This window comes from Macrotis lagotis, chromosome 1 (assembly GCF_037893015.1).
Source record: "Macrotis lagotis isolate mMagLag1 chromosome 1, bilby.v1.9.chrom.fasta, whole genome shotgun sequence".
Lineage (NCBI taxonomy): Eukaryota > Metazoa > Chordata > Mammalia > Peramelemorphia > Peramelidae > Macrotis > Macrotis lagotis.
In genome coordinates, this window is record NC_133658.1 from 263,805,573 (window position 1) to 263,825,245 (window position 19,673).

A 19,673-nucleotide genomic window follows, 5' to 3' on the forward strand; every position below is an offset into this window, starting at 1 on the left:
TCTGACTGATTTTTGGACTTTTTTTCCTTAACATTGGTGTAGGGGGTGACCTAAGCTCTACAGTGCTGTATATCTTCACTGAATAAACTCTGGCAGATCCTACCAAAATGAAAAAGCTTGGTGTACATCTGCCATCCAAAGACCATTCCTATTAGGGCTAAACATTTTTTGTCCAAAATACCTCTATTACCCAAACTAAATGTGGATGGGTTATAACATACTCTGCTTGAATGGAGAACTTATGTGAATGAAGTTATATATGATGGTAGTCTCAAGAATCCTAGAAGAATGAGGTCCTTTTGGAAAATAACTCTCTGATAATATCATTGACTATGTAGCATATGTGCTCAGAATTGATTTCTATCTTCTATCAGGCCCCTCTTTCCTTTCTGAAAACTGTGGAATGTCAACCTTAGAGAGACTAACTAGCCCTTCACTTGCATTACACAGACCTGGGCCTGGCCATGAAATGCACAGAGGATGGATTACATTACAGCATTCTCTCAGCTACCTAGTGGCAAAGCCAAGACTGAAACCAAGGTCTCATCTCCTTGTAGAGTGCTTTGTTTGATTTTTCCTTGTCAGTCTGAGTATAGGAAACACAACATGATTGTTCTGAGCTAATCTGTCTAACAAGAGCTCTAGTTACTGGTTCAGAGAGAATCTGTAGATCAGATTATAACATAGTATGTATGTTCATGGTTACTATGGGACATAATTTGCTCATTTTGAGTTCTTATGGCCTTCTTCCTTTAGACACCAGATAGTTAGGATTGCAGTACAAAAAAAAGCCATTGGATCCCAAAGGTCCAGCTCAGTTAACCTTCTCAGGATTCAATAATCCTGCCAGTCTGAAATTAGTTCAAATCTGATTTTTGAGGTTTTTTTATTCTGCCCCAAATCTGCCTGATTTTTGAAAGGCAGCATAGCATCAGAGACTTTGCTGAGCTTAAAGTCAGCAAGACCTGATATGAATCATGCCTGCTTACTCATGGTATGAACTTGGACATAAAGAAAGGGTGTAGTGCAGTAGAAAGAACTTTTGGATTTGGAGTCAGAAGACTTGGGTTCCAATCCGATTTCTGCCACTTACTACTTTCAAGTCATTTAACATCTCCAAGCCTCAATTTCTTCCTCTGTAAAATAAAGGACTAGATGGCTTCTAAGAGCTCTTCCAGCTCTGAATCTAAGTCTTCATTTCCTCATCTGTAAGAAGGGCATAATAGCTCCTGCTTACACAGATTTCTTGTGAGAGTCAGATGAAGGGTAGGTAGAGACATTAGCTATCTGTAATACTTTGCAAACCTAGTCCTACAATAGTGGAACCTATTAATTCTCTTGACCCTGGGGGTGGGGGCAAAGAAGGGAGCCTTCTCAACCTGATTTAGGCTTAGATATCACAGTCTACAGTTGAAAATAGAGTTCTCTCTGCTTTTGGAAACCGTGGTCCTATTCTTCAGTGAAACTTGCAGCTAGTCCTGGAGCAGGAGAACTGGGTTTGCACATGAGGAGGCTGGCTGTGTTGTAAATGCCCCACAGAAATAACCCTTCTCTTCAGGGAGCTGAGGCAGACTTGGAATTGTATCATTAGCTCTTCTGATAGATGAGCCTGATATGACCTGAATCTGACCTGGCTCACTGAGAAAGAGAAGAGGAGAGGCCAGACTTTTCTTTATAGACTGAGATTTGAATAGCTGGCCTCTTCTTAAAATTGTAACTTGTGCACAAAGCAGTCCAGAATTGTATGTCCCCTCTGAAGCTCCTGGTGTTTCCCTTTTTTGAGAGAGAAAAGTGACTCTTCCTTTGTTCATCAACACCATTTATTGAGCAACTGATTTCTCGGTTATTCTATAATGTAGGGAGTTCCTGCTCTTTAATAGAGCTTACAGTCTAATTGAGCTAGCGCCACCTGAAGAATTAAATGACAATGCAAGAGATTTCAAGACACCTTTATTATCTGCCATGCCAAAGAATAGGGGACATACAAGTCTATTCCAAGGAAGGAGGGGTATGGCCTGTCAGATGACTATCCAGTGCCATCCACTGGCCTTCCTCTTAGCAAAAATCATAAGACAAATATTCCTCTAAGTCACCTTCATTTGCTTTCCCTGTTAATAACAGTTAACAGCAGCTGAGAAGTGTTTTCCTTGCTTCAGCTTTGGCCAAGGGCCAAGTGCATTATTACCCTACCATAAGGTCATCAACTGTAAGAAATTTGTTCTTTGTGCTCTGAGAACTAGATTTTAGGAAGGAATGCAGATGGGTACTTGAGGAGGGTAGCCATGTGTGATCCTGCATGATTGCTAGGACCCAGATCACTGATCCACTGGATGCTGGGGAAGGGACTGGGCCTCTCGGGTCCACTTGATCATGGTCTCTGGGGAACGATACAAAAAGATGAGCTTGGAGAAGAGTTGCTCCTCTAGCTCATGATCACCCATTTCCCTGACCAGGAAGATGTCGGTACAGAGCTTGAGGATGCGGTCCACATTGGGGAGCTCCTCATACATGATGGATCGGGAGATGCCATTGAAGTGTTCCCGGATAAACTTAGCAACAACCATGACAACAGACACGTACAACCCGACGATACTGTGAGGGAGAAAGGGAGGGCAAAAAAAAAAAGCCCTTTACTATGTGATTGGAAACATTCTAGCCCTTGCCACAATTATTATTCTTAGGTAAATGAGAACTTCTGTTGACATTAATCCCAGTCCATCCATTCCTTAACAGTTTTAAAGGATTTGTTCACAAAATTTGAAGCAAGATTTGAACCCAGATTTCCCCTTACTCCAAATCTAACTCTTATCTACTACACAATGATTCTTCTCAAAATTGTATATGTTTGTATGTGTATATGAGAGTGTGTGTGTGTGTGTGTGTGTGTGTGTGTGTGTGTGTATATGTATGTATGTTGCAGGGGGATGAATTGGGCCCAAAATTGCATAGAATAGGGAATGTATTGATTGCATTTGGGAAATTGCTAACCTATCCTGGTGCAACAACCTAACTTAAAAGCAAAACCCAAAAATGTTCTGGTGAAGCTGTATGACTGAACCTAAGAATACCTCAATTTTTGAAGAAGCAAAATGCAAGCAATCCAATTATTTCTAAAAAAGAACAAAAACTTTATACTTGTCACTAAAGCTAAATAGGAGTTCAGATTCAGTAATCAATACCATCCTTTTAGAAAGCCCATCTCTCCTTTCATTTTTGCTAATGAAATTTTTGGAAGGTAGGGTTGGACTTCTTTTATTGGGATTGGATATATCAAGGACCCGAAAAGTGTAATGTTTTGCCCAAAAGCATCCAGCAGATGAGTAGAACAGCCAGTTCTGGAGTGCAACTATGTGGTGAAACAAAGTGACCTGTCCAGGGACACTCAGCCAGAGTGTATGAGAGGAAGGCTTTGAAGCAAGGTCTTCTATCAGTAAACACTTTGACAATGCACATGGGGAGCATGCTTCTACATCTAATAGAATCTTCATAAAATTTCAAATACTGTTAAACTTTGTTAACTTAAAGTTCCAAGCTTCAGAGACTTGAATTCTCTGAGTTCTTTCTGGTTTTTTTCTAGCTTTTTGTGTAACTAGAAAAGTCTGCCTTTCTCTGGGCCTTTTCCCCATCTATAAAATGGATGAAATTGGATTCAGTACCTATGGACTTCTTGCAATGCTGTCACTGGTTTTTTGCTTATTCAATACTTCAGAAGCTGCTGACCCCTTCTGTGGCATCCTAAGGACAACCTGGGCCCTTTCCAAATAGGAAAGCACACCCCAGGAGAGACTTGATTTCTTACCCATATCCTGCAAGGAAGCCCAAGCTCTGGGGGCTAACTTTGTCACTGTAGATAACCATCTCGAGGTCCCGACTGCAGCCTTGGTTCTTTGCACAGCTGGGCCTCCACTCTTGGATGACCCACCACTCAGTGGTTCCGGAGGATGAGGCATTGGCCACCTGCTGCTGCAGATGGATGGTGATGTTTCGGTAGAAAGCCAGCCTGTCAATATCCTGGGGTTTTTCAGAATGTACTGTAGAAAGACAAACAAGATCCACCAAAGACTTACTTCAAGGTAGACTAACTTCTCAATTCTTCAAGGGCCTGGACAAGTTAACTGCACCTCAGTTTCTTCATCTGGGCTGGACTTGATCTCTAAGGTCTTTTCTAGTTTTGACTATAAACCTTTAATAAGGAAAGCAGTGATGGGGGTGTAGAATCTTCATCAGACATCTCCAATAAAGATAGGCTATTGATACATAAATGGCTAATAGATATGAGACCAAAGCCATTCTCTTAATTAAGACTATAAACAATTCTCAAAAGAATTGCAAATTATTAAAAAAATTAATATTAAGATCAATAGTGAAAAAAAGGCAAATCATTGTGAAATGTAAGGCTTTCAAAAAGCATTAAGCATCTATTATATTCAAGAAGTGTGCTGAATTCTGGGGATACAAACAAAGGTATTCCACCCTAGCCTCATTTCCCCACCCTCAAAAAATGTCTCTGCTTTCATTCACTGTCTAATGGAAGAAATAACACACACACACTCATAATCACAACCTAGGCGATGGCATATTCAGGTTGCTTTAGAAAGATCAATCTGACAGCCTAGTGAAGAATGAACTTGAGGCAGTGGTAGGGAGGTTGAAGTAGAGATCAACCAACAAGTATTTCACCAGTCTGGGTGTGAGCTGAAAAGGACCTCCTACAGGGTGGTGGCAGTGTTAGAGGAGAAAAGAGGGCATTGATAGAGGTGTTAGAAGGTAGAAACCAGGACTTAACCTATTGGATGAGAGACTGGGATGGGGTGAGACTGAGGAAGTGAGGATGTTGTTGAGAGCCTGGGTGACAGGAAAGATGCTAGTACACTTGCCAGTTATAAGGAAATTGGTAAGAGGGAAAGGTTTGAGAGGAAAGATAAGGAGTTCAGTTTGGGGCCAGTGGAGTTTAGAATGTCTAACCTGCATTTTGAGATGTGTAATTAATTGGTGATTGGAGAATCTAGACTAGTAGTTGAGAGAGAGGTCTGCACTAGACAAACAGATCTGAGAATCATCTGCATCAAAATGAATCCTTGGGAAGTGAGGTCATCAAGGGAAATAATAGAAGGAAAGATAGCCCTTCTAAAACCCCAGAGGAATACTCAAGGTATAACCCAACTGATACTGCAGAGGAACCTGAAAAGGAGGATTAGGAGAGATTAGCATCATAGAAGAGAACCTTGGTGATTAGCATTAAAGATCACAAAGAATGAGGAAAGACAAACCATTAGATTTAGAAATTAAGAGATTATTGGTAAATTTGAGAAAAGAGTTTTAGTCAAATAAAGTCAGATTGCAGAGAGATTAATAGAGAGGAAACTAAAGTGGAGGCCCTAAAAGTTCTAAGGTAGAAGTGGTAATAAGACCTAATAAATAGATATCTGTAGAGTTGGGAAAAATCTAAGTTTAAATCCTTCCTGTGACCTTGGGTAACTCACCCTTCCTAGTGGCCTAGTCTATAAGACTTAGTACCTTGTGACTAGAAACTGAAAAAATATTACTTCACATTTGTAGAGAAAGTTCCTCAACAGGAATTCCTAACATGAAGAAAAAAAAATCACAGGTCCAGTGAACAAACCATATAGGAAATAAACAAGTTTCTTTCTAGTCTCTTTTTTTAAAGTCCAAAGCTACCAATGACATTGAGGTGATGAACTTAAAGTAGAATGAAATAAAAAGGAGAGTAGAGGAAAAAAAATAGAATTCTCAAGAAACAAAAAATGGGAAGAGGAGAGGATTTGCAGACAAGGAAAACTGAAATTTGAATATGAATGTATAATATATGTGAAAAAAGATACATAGTGATTCAGTTTCTTGTATAATCCTCTACAGTATATATATATATATATATATATATATATATATATATATAGTCAATTGTTTGCTTCAAAATACCTTTTTAAAGAAAAAAATAAATTAAGGCAACAGGAGAAATAGGACTTTTTTTTTTTTTAGGTTTTTGCAAGGCAAACGGGGCCAAGTGGCTTGCCCAAGGCCACACAGCTAGGCAATTATTAAGTGTCTGAGATCAGATTTGAACCCAGGTACTCCTGACTCCAGGGCCGGTGCTTTATCCACTACGCCACCTAGCTGCCCCCGAAATAGGACATTGTTTTGGGTTGTAATTATTGTTAGTCTGCTCTGCTGCCTCCCAGGGTGTCAGAATTACTAATATGAGCAAAACCAATATCAAAGAATCACTGATTTAGATATGTAGCCCAGCAGTGGATAAAGCACCGGCCCTGGAGTCAGGAGTACCTGGGTTCAAATCTGGTCTCAGACACTTAATAATTGCCTAGCTGTGTGGCCTTGGGCAAGCCACTTAACCCCATTTCCCTTGCAAAAACCTAAAAAAAAAAAAAAGAATAAACAGAGGCCTATGATATATGAACCATGAATGGTACCTTTATAAGAATATGTTTAACTTCTTTGTACCTCTAAGACAAGTTGGGTGGAAAGGTCATTGTTCACTTAAATACGGGAGCAGAGGCTTTTTTTCTGCCCAAGGACCATTTGGATATTTATAACATCATTCAAGGGTCATACAAAATTATAAACTTAAAAATTAGCCTGCTATATTTAGTGAAACATTTAATTCACCTCTAAAAGCTCCTAGATTTATTGAATTTTGAGGCCCACCTGTGGTTGCCATGGCAATAGCAGACCAAATGATTTCAAGAGACTTATACAGCCAAAAGGCCCTACATTTCTCTCTCCCCAGTCCCCCATCTAAAGAATCTTAGTATCTAAATCAATTTACAATTGAATGTGTGCATTCTGTTTTAGAGTTCCTAAATTCCAAAAGATAAGGCCTACATCCCCCACCCTTACCCTCATTTACTTTGACCTATACCCATGCTTATAAAAATCTTTTAGCATAAATGATAAAATCCATGGTCAGGAGAAAGAAGGGATCATTTCTGAAGTTAATGAAATTATTGATATAAATCCTCAGCATACTGACCCAAGACACCTATACCCATGCTTATAAAAATCTTTTAGCATAACTGATAAAATCCATGGTCAGGAGAAAGGAGGGATCATTTCTGAAGTTAATGAAATTATTGATGGAAATCCTCAGCATACTGACCCAAGACACAGCTGGGAATTCTTTGATAGACAAGTACTAAAGATCCCACCTACTGAAAACCCAGCCTTCTCACCATACCAGTGAAATAAAAGTGATCCTCAAGATGCTCTCTTTGAGCATACCCTTGTGGATTCCTCTTTCATGCATGAAAGATATAACAGGTCTATCAAACATTAAATATGTGAGTGTTGCTCTGTTTGTCTTTTATTTTAAACTCAATTCTAGATAGAATTTTATTATTTATTGGTGGTAAAGTGATTTATCTAAGATTACACGAAATGTAAGAGTCAGGATTTTTTTCTTTTTACAATCCTTCGTGAAGACCTCACAACATTAGCAGTCAATTCTATGACTTTCCTCCCACTCTCTGCCTTTTAATACTGCAGTTTTTTATTGACAAAACTAATTAGTCCTATAACTTTAAGCAAAGTGTCTTCCTCAATTGGGAGGAATCACAGACATGACCAAGTTCAGTTAGGGGCAAGGCTCAAAAAGTTCAAAAGCATACTAAAAGGTCCAAAGGAAAGAGACCCCCCTCCTTAGCATTTGGGGCCATAAATGAGTCTGACCATTGGACTTAATGCCTTACCAACTTCCAACCGATGAGCAATCTTAGCTTCTGTTCCAGCTGTTGTCCTTAGAGCTTTGGGAATCAGACCAGGAAGAGTTCTTTGGTGGCAGAAGAAAAAAAAAATTTCTCAACTCATTATTTTGTTTTACTTCATCATAATCACAATGTAAAATATGCTAATAAACTGATGGTGATGCTAGCAGCTACTTAAATGAAATTGCTTTTAAAAATGAAATAATAATTTTGGGTTTTGTTAGTCTTACAGTTTTAATAAATTATTGTAATGTTTTTCCTAAAAAGAAAATGAAATTATTTCTAAAGACTTCTTACATCTCAATCTCTGCTTTCCCTCTCTCACATACTTTTAAACATCTAGAAGCTAAGAATTTGGTGACTGGACTCATTCTTTTCCATGTCATGAGACAGAGGTTTGTGAAATTAAGATATATGGATTTTGATATGCTGGGAAGGCCAGAAGCCATCTAGATCAACAGGGTGACTCTAGTCCTATAGCTGTGAAACAGCTAGAAAATAGGAACGGTTTGGTTAGGAAGAGCTTTAAATGACCATCAGGTAAAATGGAAATACTGGAATTTATTGAGTAGGGGAGAGTGAAATCATCAGATCTTCTCTCTAGAAAACTCACTTCAGCAACTGGGTAGAAGATAGATTGGAGTGGGGAGAGTGTTGAGGTCAAGAAACCAAGTGGAAGGTGAGTGCAGCAGTATAGATGTGAGACACTGAGGGTCAGAAAAGTTATAGGCTAGAGTGACTGGGAGGATAGTCATCCTCCCAACAATGATAGGATGGGAAGTTGAGTGGGGGGAGAGAATGAATTCGATTTTGTATGTGTTAAGTTTGGGATGCCCATGTAACATTCAGTTTGATATGTCCAAAAGGCAGATGGTAATGTTAGACTAACTCAGGAGAGATCTAGAAATGATTTGATAATTGAATCATGAGACTGATGAGTGAAAAGTATAGAGTGAAAAGAGAAGATTGTGGCAAAGTCTTAAGGAAGAGCCATAGTCACAGCAGATGTGGCATAGATGAACAACCAGCCAAGGAGATTAAAATGGAGCATTTGAACAGATTAAAACCAGGAAAAAGAAGTGTTATGAAATCTTAGAGAGGAAAGTGTCTAGGAGATGATCAATGGTGTTAGTGCTTCAATGAGGTCAAGAAGTTTAAAGACTGAGAAAAGACCATTAGATTTGGTAATAAAGAAATCATTGGTAAATTTTGAAAGAGTGTTTCAGTTGAATAGATCTGAAACTAGATTACAGAGGATTTAGGAGAGAGAGTAGAGAAAGCAGAAGTAGCTGGTATAAATGACATTCTCAAAGAGTTCAACTGAGGAAAGAAGAGATATAGGATGATAACTAGCAGGGATGGTCAGATCATATGAAGGATTTGTTTTAAGGATGGGCAAGATATGATCATGTTTGTAAGCATCAGGGAAAAATCAATAGATAGAGACTGAAGATAAAAGTAAATGGGGTTAATCTGTTAGAGAAGATAAGAAAAGAAAGGATCAAAGGTTCATATTTGTCTTTGGCAAGGAAAAAGTCCACTTCTTGATCCAAGACTAGATTGAAGAAGTAGATAGTGGAGGAGGATGTTTGAGTGATGAGAGATGGAGGAGGGGGGTCTCTTGGGGAATGACTTTCATTTTACTTTTTCAGTGAAATATGAGACAACGTCTTCAGCAAACAGGATAGGGGTGGGGTTGCTGTAGTAGACTGAGAAGAGATGAGAAGGTTTAGAACAACTGTTGTGGAGAATAAGATAGCAAATTAATTAGGAATGAGTGGAACAATTGTTTTGCCTAGGGAGAACTCAGTTGAGATTAGATGACATAATTGTGTAGTTGAACTCATTCTGCATGGTTTCATGATTTCTTCCAGTTCTTTCCCATTCCAGAAAGGTAAAAAAAAAAAAGGTAGATGAGATATGAGGAAAAGTAGCCAGTGTAAGGGTAATGGCCTGGAAAAGGAGTAAAGGGAATGAGTATGAATATCAGATGTAATGGTCAGAGGGTATAGGCAAACATAGGATGATAAAAGATTGTGATAAGATAAAGGAGTACTGGGGTAAATGAATGTAGAAGAGAATACGTACCCATGAGTGATGTAAAGAACAAGGGAATCTCTTCATTTAAGTGAAGTGAAGTCAAGGAGTAGGTCATGGGAACTGAATTGACTGTGGAACTAGAAAGTTAGGACATTTGTAAAATGAGAACAGAATATAGAGGAAAGACTTTGAGCCAGGCATTGACTTCATTAAAGGAAAGAAGGGAATGTCCTAGGAGTCAAGTTAACAACCAGTAAGTTATGGAATGGATAATATATTTATATAACATGAAGAGGAGAATTTAGAAATGGGAACTGGGGGAAAGAAGACTGATTCTCTCATTTTTGACCTGAGATATGAGGAAGTCTAGCCAGTACTGAAATTAGGGTGAAAGTATTATTAGGAGGAATCAGTTTTCAGAACCATTTTCAGAAAATAAAAGGAGAAAGGAATTGGTTTAAGATGAATTATAGAACAGGTATCCCAGAGGGCACAATGGAAAATGCAATTCAGGCAGATCTGCAGTGGGACACTATGGGATTGGGTTAAATTTGTAAGAAAGCAGCCTGTTGGGGTAGGGTTACATCAACAACTAATGATTAAACATCACTGGGAGGAGCAAGTCTAAGAGGTTGGAGTATACTAAACTTTGAGGAATGAATCCAAGTCAAGTATCAAAGGTGAAAGGAAAGGACATTAAGAGAGATTCATGATTAGATCCTTTGAGGCCTTCTCTCACAGTCCAACCTTGCAGCAGGTGGTAATGTATTCTCAGAGACCTCTTCATTGGTAGGATTCCTGGGAACTATTAGAGAAAAGTGAGGAGGGAAGTTCTTAAGCAACAGGGATGAGTTTGCTACAAACCATCCTCACCCTTACATGGAACCCTTTTGAGACATTAGCATTTTCCTTGCAACAATCCTGTGAGAGTAGAGGTGCAAATATTATTATGATTAATTTATGAAAGTTGACTTTGGAAGGTGCTTTGGAATTGAAAGGGGAGAAAATAGAAGAAAATTGTTTTAAATAATAGTAGAATAAAACTCTATCAGAGGTTAGAGTTTTCAGAAGGTTAAAAAAAAGAACCCTAGGATCAGGAAGATCCATCCATGTCTTCTGGTCCAAAAGAGGTTCTGGAAAAAAGGAACTTCATTGTTTTAAAGGGAATGAGGTCAGAAGGGCCATCTGGATATTTATAAAATCATTTGCAGGCTATATTTGGTTAAACATGTCATTAATTCATCTAAAAAGCTATTAGACAGGGGCAGCTAGGAGGTGCAGTGGATAGAGCACCAGCCCTGGAATCAGGAGTACCTGAGTTCAAATCAGGCCTCAGACACTTAATAATTACCTAGCTGTATGGCCTTGGGCAAGTCACTTAACCCCATTGCCTTGTTAAAAAAAAAAAAACTAAAAAAAAAGAGAGAGTGAGAGTAGTAGACACATCTATTAGAATCACCAAGTCTCACAGCTCTAAAGGCCCAAGGAGGTCAGCTTGATCAAACTATACCTAAATGAATGCCCTCTGCAACATGCCTAACATATATAGCCTCTTCCACTTGGATGCTTCCAGTCACCAGGAACTGACAATTCACTTGGGGACAGCTTTGATTATTAATAGGGCCCAAACCTGCATCTTTACTACTTTTTCCTATTGCTACTAATCCCAAATCCTTGTAATAGTAGCTACCCCCTGGGCAACTGGACACAACTCCTTCCCTTCCTTCAGTTTTCCCTTTCTCCCTTCTTCCTTCCCTCCCTTCCTTCCTCCCCTTCTTCCTCCTTCCCTTTCTCCCTCTCCTTTCTTCCTTTCTTCCTTCCCTCATCTTCCTTCCTTCCTTTTCTTGTTCTTTCAATCCTTCTTTCCCTCCTCTCCCTCTGGAGAGGGTGCTCTGTGGGTGTTCTGCCCAAAAGAATATAAATTTTGATCACTGAAACCTAGTAAGATATTTTGAGTTTTCAGGTTAGATTTCTTTTTTTTTTTTAAGGTTTTTTTGCAAGGCAATGGGGTTAAGTGACTTGCCCAAGGTCACACAGCTAGGTAATTATTAAGTGCCTGAGGCCTGATTTGAACTCAGGTCCTCCTGACTCCAGGGCCAGTGCTCTATCCACTGCACCACCTAGCCTCCCCTAGATTTCTTTTTTATGGACTATGCCTTAAACCCAAATCACTCTGGCTCTTATTAATAGGTTCCAGTCCAAGCCTCACTTACTCATTGTTTAGATTCTAATGGTTCAGTGTTAGTATAAATAGCAATTTGTTTCAGTTTTGGACAGAAACCATGAAGGTCTTTCCTTCCCAGATTGATTTTATTTTATTTTTATTTTTCTTATATAATCACTGAATGGACTTGCCTCAGATAAACTGATCTTTGCTCAAAAAGACCTTAGTTCCAAAAGGTCAGGATCTCCCTCTGGGGCCATCTCCAGTTGTGCTGTCTATACCTTGTCACTGGACCCAGAGGGATCCAGAGGAGTGAGGCTAATGATTTTACACAGCCCTTCCTCACTAAATTCTATTTCCCTTTCAAGTCATGATATATGCTTCCTGAAATCATGGTTCTCTTCAAGATTGAAGGACAAACAACAAAAACAAGTTCTAAAGAGAAATTCAAGTTTTACTTTATGAAGACATAGAATGTGATTAATGGGAAATATGACCAAAATTTAAAAAAAAATCTTTTATTTTCTGCAGCATCTTCAACTATTTTGTTATGCTCAGCAAAAAAACAAAACAACACAAAAAACAAACAAAAAAAAAAACAGGCCATAGTTTACAGGAGCTACAAAAAGAGGATGGAAATACTTACATGGGCTCATTCCTAATGTGGGTAAGCATTTGGACAATTTGATCTCTCATTTCCTTATCTTTGTAACACACTGTGTATTTGCCGGATGCTTCAACATTCTTGACTATAGAGACATTCCTGAAAAGGGAGAATGAAGTTCAGTGAGGAATGCTGAGTTAGGCCCAGCTAAAGAGCTGTTTCCTGCCCCCCTCCCAAGCTCTAACTCAAATTTTGCATCCAGCCTCCCTTCCCCAGCTGCCACAACCAGACAACTGAAAGGAAATGAAATTTTAATTGCTTCTAGCCTCAAAATATGAGCTGCTCTAGCCCAGGCACATCCTTGGGGACACCCCACCCAAGCTACCCCAGCGCATATGAGCCAAAGAAAGTTGGGGAGTGGCGGGAGAGAAAGGACACTACTGGAGGGAGTTTGTTCTCTTTTCCATTCTGTGCTTTTCTTGCCTCAGTCCCACTTGATCATAGATAGAATTAATGCTGGAAAAGGCATTATGGGTCATCATATTCAAACCTACTACTCCCTTACTTTACACATGGAGAAAATGAGGTCAAGGGGTGGGGAGTGGGGAAGGACTTGCCAAAGGTCTTATTAACGATAAGTAATAGTACTGAGATTTGAACTTTAACATCACCCCTGAAATTCTATATAGTATGGAGATAACTGCTTCTGAGCAAATTAAATAGGCACATTGATTAAAGGTGTTGCTTAAGAGTAACTTTTAGAAATTAGACAGTGTGGTATAATGGGAAAAAACCCTATTGGATTTATAATCATAAGACCTGGTTTCAAATCCTAGTTCTGCCATAATTGTGTGACCTTGACCAAGTCATTTCTCCTCTATGATCTTCAGTAAAGGGAGAGGATTGGACCAGATGACCTCTATAAGGTTCTTCTCATCCCTTAAATTCTATGGTCCTAAGATATGAATACAACTGTCACAACAAAGAGACTGCAGCTGTTCAGCCATGAATGGTGCAAAGACAGTCAAGGGCAAGATTACAGACAAAAAGAGCAGAGTATTACATCAGAGAAGAGAAAGAAAAGTTTTAAAAAGAGCCATCTGAAGGCACCAGAGGGGCCATAGGGTGTGGTAATTACATCAACAATCTGGCAGTCCATAAGGCTTCTTTCAAGTTTAAAATATAAAAACTATACACACAGTTTTTCTCAACTAATCTGCCCTTAAAAAAAACATTTTTGAAAACCTCAAACAGGGCAATAAGGATTAAGTGAAGTGACTTGCCCAGGGTCACACAGCAAGTAAGTGTCTCAAGATGGATTTGAAAATAGGTCCCCCCTTCACTCCAGGATCTGTGCTCTATCTAGTTACTATGCCACCCCTCTCTTCTATGCTTTCCTAACAATTTAGGGAGGGAGAAAAGGAGGGAAAGATTTGGAACTCAAACTTTTTTTTAAAAAATGAATGTTTAAAATGATTTTTACATGTAATCGGAAAAAAAACAAGATATAAAAACTTTCAAAAATTTGAAGATTTTTTTGTTTTGTTTTACAGAGCAAGTAAATGTTAAGGGGATAAGAGCAGTAGCGCTGTCAGCCTAGGCATGGGGAAGGCAAAAAGAACTTGGGGTTCTTTCTGTGACTGGGGGAATAACACAACCATCCTTCTAAATTCAGTCTTCACAGCTGGGGCTAGAAATAAAACAGATGCTGTCTATGTCCCCTGGCCTCCCATCAGCAGAGTATAGCTTCTAAACAGTAGGGATGTTTGTACCAAACCATTGAAAGCAAGCATTTGGGAGACATGTGTACTTTCCTTAGAATAATTCTGTGAGGTTTGCTGATGAGGAAACATCGAAGTGATGTGACTTGCCCATGGTAGTCATTGGGTCACTTTGGGATCATGATTATGGCTCAAACCAGCATCTCTGCTACTTTTCCCCATTGATCTTAATCTTAAATCCTAGTAAAGGAAGCTGCCCATTGGGGACTAACTGACCAGTTCTAGTTGGATAATTGAACTTCCAGCCTTCCTTTCTCCCACTGCCTATATAGGGAATCATAACCTTATTTGTGGGTAATATTAGCTAGGAATATCAGAAGATTATAATTACTAATTATAATTATAAAATATAAATATTTATATTAATTATATAATATAAATAGAAAAATGTATAATGATAATTATAAAATAATTATAATAATAAATATAATTATAATAATCAGAAGATTATAATTATCTATGGGTGGGTTGATGTTAACTTTCTCCTTATGTTTATTCATCAGAGATACAAACCAGTCAGTGTATACATGAGAAGATTCTGCATGTGATCAGGAATGGGACAGTATACACACAGACAAGCTGGTAATGGGGCCATGTTAACTCTCAACTATACAGTTCCAAAGAGACTATACAAGTTCTCAGAAATGACTTTGTTTAAATCATGAAAGTTCTGGTATGATGGATGCATTTTAGGAGGCAGAATGATAGAAGGGGGAAAGAGCACTGACTATGTAGTCAGAAGACCAGGGTTGAGTCCTGCCACTTCCTATTTGTGTAACTTTGGCCTAGTTGACTTGCCTCTCCATGTCTCAGTTTCATCTTTTTAATAATAAGTCAATGATACTAGGTGATCTCTGACTATCTAGCTCTAATATTCTATGGTTCATAAACTTGGGTACTGCTAACTGGGATCAAATCTTAATTCATACACTAGCTGTTTGACTATTAACAAGTCACTTCATCTTGCTGAGCCTCAGTTTCCATCTATAAAATGTGATACTAATAATGCTTAACTTCATTGAATTGTGAGAATCAAATTATATAATTATATTAGGCACTTTATAAATCTTAAGATATATATATATGTGTATTCTTAATGTTAATATTATTATGATGCATATTCCTGAACTACAAATTTCATTAGAAAAAGGAAGAAGTAGCATGGTGTAGTGGGAACTTGCAAACCAGAAGTTGTTGTCGCTGCTGTTTTTCAGCTGTGTCCTGACTCTTTGTTGACCCTCATGTGGGGTTTTCTTGGCAAAGATAGTGGAGTGGTTTGCCATTTCCTTTTCTAGTTTATTTTACAGATGAAGAAACTGAGACAAACAGGGATAAATGACTTGCCCAAGGTCTGAGGCTAGATTCAAACTCAGATCTTCCTTACTCCAGGTCCAGCACTCTATCCACTGCACCACCTAGATGCCCCACAAACCAGAGGACCTGTTTCAAATCCCTTCTTTGAAATGAGTTAAGTGATTTTGGATAAGTAATTTAGTCTCTCAGAATCTCAATTTCATCATCCACAAAATGGAGAGTTCTGCTTCAAAATCTTTGATCCAATGAACCACCTTTCCCCTTTGTATGTGATGATTGCCAGGATATATACAACCATCTTCATTGCTGAGGGAATGACTTAAAGTATACCTCCAACTGGGTATATAATACTAATTGCATATGCATGTATGAAGAGTAATTTTTCAGAGAATGTAATGGAAAAAAGCACTGGATTTAGAGAGAAGACCTAACTTCTAATTCTGGTTGATTCCTTTACTAGCAAGTGTCCAACCCAAACCAGGCACCTATCTAGTGTTTTAACTCTGGCCTTGACCTTCCTCAGGAGTCCTTGATGCTGCAAATTCACCTCTGGGAGACTCCTACCAGAGCCTGAAGCATGCCCCACTGAAGGTCTATGGAGAAAGTGTCCTGAATGGGCACGATCTCATTACCTCTGAATGGTCCATATTAAGGTAACATAAATAGCTGTGGCAGTGGAGAGCTCAGTGATCATGGCTGCCCGGTTGGCAGGGCTGATGTTCCAGAGCAGGCTGGCATGACTTTTGATCTTTGCCACAGTGATATCCTCTGGGTAATAGTTTGATATGAACTGCATAGCAGCCTGGGGGGAGGGGGCAAAGAGGTGGAAGGGAGGAAAGAGAAAGGAAAGCAGATAGTATGAACTGTTTAATCCTAAAACATGAGCCCTGGACCATAAAGACCATCAACATGAGATTATAAATTTTTTATTTTTGATATTTTGATAACTATATTTCAATAAAATCAGGTTTCTTTTAATCCTATCCATTTTACCTTATACATTTAAAGACATTCTGAGAACGTCTCCAAAAACTTCACCAGATTGCCAGAAGGGTCCATGATGAAAGCCTCTCATACATAAAGGCAGATAGAATGATGGATATACTGTTGGACTTGGACTCAGCAAGACATGAGTTTGAATCCTGTCTCAGAAATATAACTAGTTGTGTGACCCTGGGTAGGTCTCTTATTCTTTTTCAGGTTTAATTCTTCATTTGGAAAATGGAAGTTAACAATAATTACTCCTCCCTAACAATGTTGTTGTGAGGATCAAATAAGGTAATGAAACAAATACAAATTCCTTTGTAAACTTTCAATGTTAGTGATGATGATAATGATGTAACTGAGGCCCAAAGACCAGAATAAACTTTGCCCAAGGTCACCTAGCAAGCTGATGGCAAGGATGATATTAGAATCCAAATCCCCTTGGGTTCTATCCCAGAGATCTTTCCATCATGCCACCTGAACATTGAAAGGAAAAAAATCAAAATGCTAAAATGCTCTTTTCTAATCTAAAAGCACAAGGTCTCCTTAACCATCCTTAAGGGCCCTCCAAGAGAATATATCTAAAATCTGAGGGACCTTCTTGGTGCTTGTACCTTGTACCTTCCCACCACTAAGTGAACTAAACTAAGGAAGAAAAGAGCAATAGGAAGATAATTTCTTGATGCTTTGAGGATCACTTACCGGATGAAAAGCATACTGAGTTGTCAGGTTGTCAAATGCTTCTTGAGAAAACGGAATAAGATTTTGTTGCTGAGAACTCATGGTAAAAAGGGACTAGGTAAAAAGGGGGAAAGAAAATAACATTGAAGTACATCTGAGCACTCATGGTAAAAAGGGTCTAGGGGAAAAGGGGGAAAAGAAAATGACATTGAAATTACATCTATTTGGCAATGGTCATTCCTGGTATCTACACAGTATCCCCAAAATTTAAGTGTATTTTTAATTTGTAATAACTACTAAATAGCTTTAATATTGATATTTAATATTAAGCTTTAATAACTTTGAAAAACTTTAGTATCTATTAGCATATTTTAATAGCTATTAAAGTTTAAGACAACACTAAGACTTTTGGGACACTGCCCATCTACTTATTGTGTATGTAGCTTTGGGCTATGCATACTGTGGAGACACAAGGAACCTGCTAGTGCCTCAAGGAGAATGAAGACTCACAGAAGAAACTACACACACACACACACACACACACACACACACACACACACAGAGGAAAAGATGGATCAATAATAACTTCCATTTCTATTGCACTTTAAAGTTTATTATAGCATTGTTTCTTCTTAACAACCTAGCGAGGTAGCTAATGGCAGCATGACTATCCTCATTTTCTGAATGAGGAAAGTGAAGATTGGTTTGCCCATAGTCTCTAGAGCTATGAAATAGTGGAATCTCTTTTCATTTTCACTACACTATGCTGTTTTCTTCTATATCTTTGGATGTGAATAGTAAATTGTGTGTTCAAACCATAAATGGTAAGAGAAGAGGGTTATCAGTGTGTGCTGGAGTAGTCAGAGATGGATATGGCTCCTAAAGAATGGGAATTCCCTAAGAATTAGGAGAGGCAGTAAGGTGGAACAAATGAATTCTAAGTATAGAAGATGGATGGTATAAGCAAAGACTCCAGGGCTAGGTGAATCTAGTGTATGCAGTAGCAAGGTGAGAAGATACACATGGTTGGTGTAGTGGGTTTGATTTACAGAAAAATTAGTGAAAGAGTTAAGAAAGATTTACTGGAGACAAATAATGTAGATCCATGAAAGACAATTTAAATCAAACTCTTCACTGCTACCATTTTCTGTTCCCTCCCTACCATTTTCCTTATTCTTATCTCATATCCTTACCTCATAACCACTGATGGAAATTTTGATGGAGACATCCAGAGGCTGATTGGTTATTCCACCCACTGACTTTAGCAGAGACATGAAAACCAGTGGGAACCACATCAGGAAAACTAGGGCAAAAGTAATAACACCTCCTTGTCCATATTTTATAATCTTCTTCTTCTGTTGCCCTGGTGAATGAGGATATTTCTACAGAAAAGAATAAGGTGGGGGAGGGGAAAACAGGGAAAGGGAAGAAATAAAGTTACACCAACTAGGGAGATGAAGGATTGTTCTACTTGGGTTGGACAAAAGCAGATTGTAAATAGAAGGAATAGCTAATAGTTTAAATTGATAGGGAGAGGAAGGGCATGCAATGAGGGAAGGATGATCCATGGAGCCTATAATTTCCTAGCTCCATGAGCCCAGGAAAAATAAGGATGCCCGGGGTTGAGGAGTAGCTGGTTCCTAGCTGAAAGCAAAGATAGCATAGTAATGGCTTTTGGTTAAGTGTATTATATAGTCTGGGCTATCAATCCCTTAAACAGAATGTTAAGCAGAGGTCTCAGTAACAGGGATGGGAGGGGCTCAATGCCAAGGTTGAGGAATAAAGAATGAGGGAAAGGGAAGGGTATCATTTGGAATCACAGAATTTCTAGCTGAAAGGAACCTTGGAGATAATAAACTCAAACTCTATTCATTTTACAAATAAAGAAACTAAGGCAGGAGGGAAGATGTACTTTACTCAACATCACACAGGGATATATTTCAAAGAAATAATCTGACTCCAAATTCATTAATCTTACCTCTCTCCTACATAACCTCTCCATCCACCAAGACCAGAGAATTCTATATCAAACTCTGCTATAAACCCAGAAGTAGCCAACCAGTCTCACATAGGGCAATTACTATGAGGCAGCTAGGTGGTGAAGTGGATAGAGTACTGGTCCTTGAGTCAGGAGGACCTGAAATCAAATCCAGCCTCAGACACTAACTAGGTGTATGACTGAGCAAGTCTCTTAATGCCGTTTGCCTTCGTTTCCTTATTCTGCAAAATGAGAAGGAAAGAGGAGTATCTTTGCCAAGAAAACTCAAAATGGGTCATAGAGAGTTAGGCATGACTAATCAATAGGGGAAAAAAGTTAGGATTCAGCTTGGTAACTTAGTGGATATAGCAGTTGGCCTGTATTAAGG

At 38.7% G+C, this 19,673-nt stretch overlaps 1 protein-coding gene across 1 annotated transcript in view; it reads right to left on the reverse strand.

The window, feature by feature from the left end:
• Positions 1-1,942: 1,942 nt before the first annotated feature.
• LOC141490642 (piezo-type mechanosensitive ion channel component 2-like) overlaps positions 1,943-19,673 on the reverse strand; it is a 101,009-nt gene continuing 83,278 nt past the window's right edge. The window contains exons 40-46 of the mRNA XM_074190810.1: positions 18,501-18,689; positions 17,329-17,421; positions 16,275-16,444; positions 12,590-12,706; positions 7,725-7,804; positions 3,800-4,031; positions 1,943-2,592 (exon numbers count right to left, since the gene is read on the reverse strand). Coding sequence (XP_074046911.1) covers positions 2,316-2,592; positions 3,800-4,031; positions 7,725-7,804; positions 12,590-12,706; positions 16,275-16,444; positions 17,329-17,421; positions 18,501-18,689 — 1,158 coding nt within the window. The 3' untranslated portion in view covers positions 1,943-2,315. The remainder of the gene's footprint in view (positions 2,593-3,799; positions 4,032-7,724; positions 7,805-12,589; positions 12,707-16,274; positions 16,445-17,328; positions 17,422-18,500; positions 18,690-19,673) is intronic.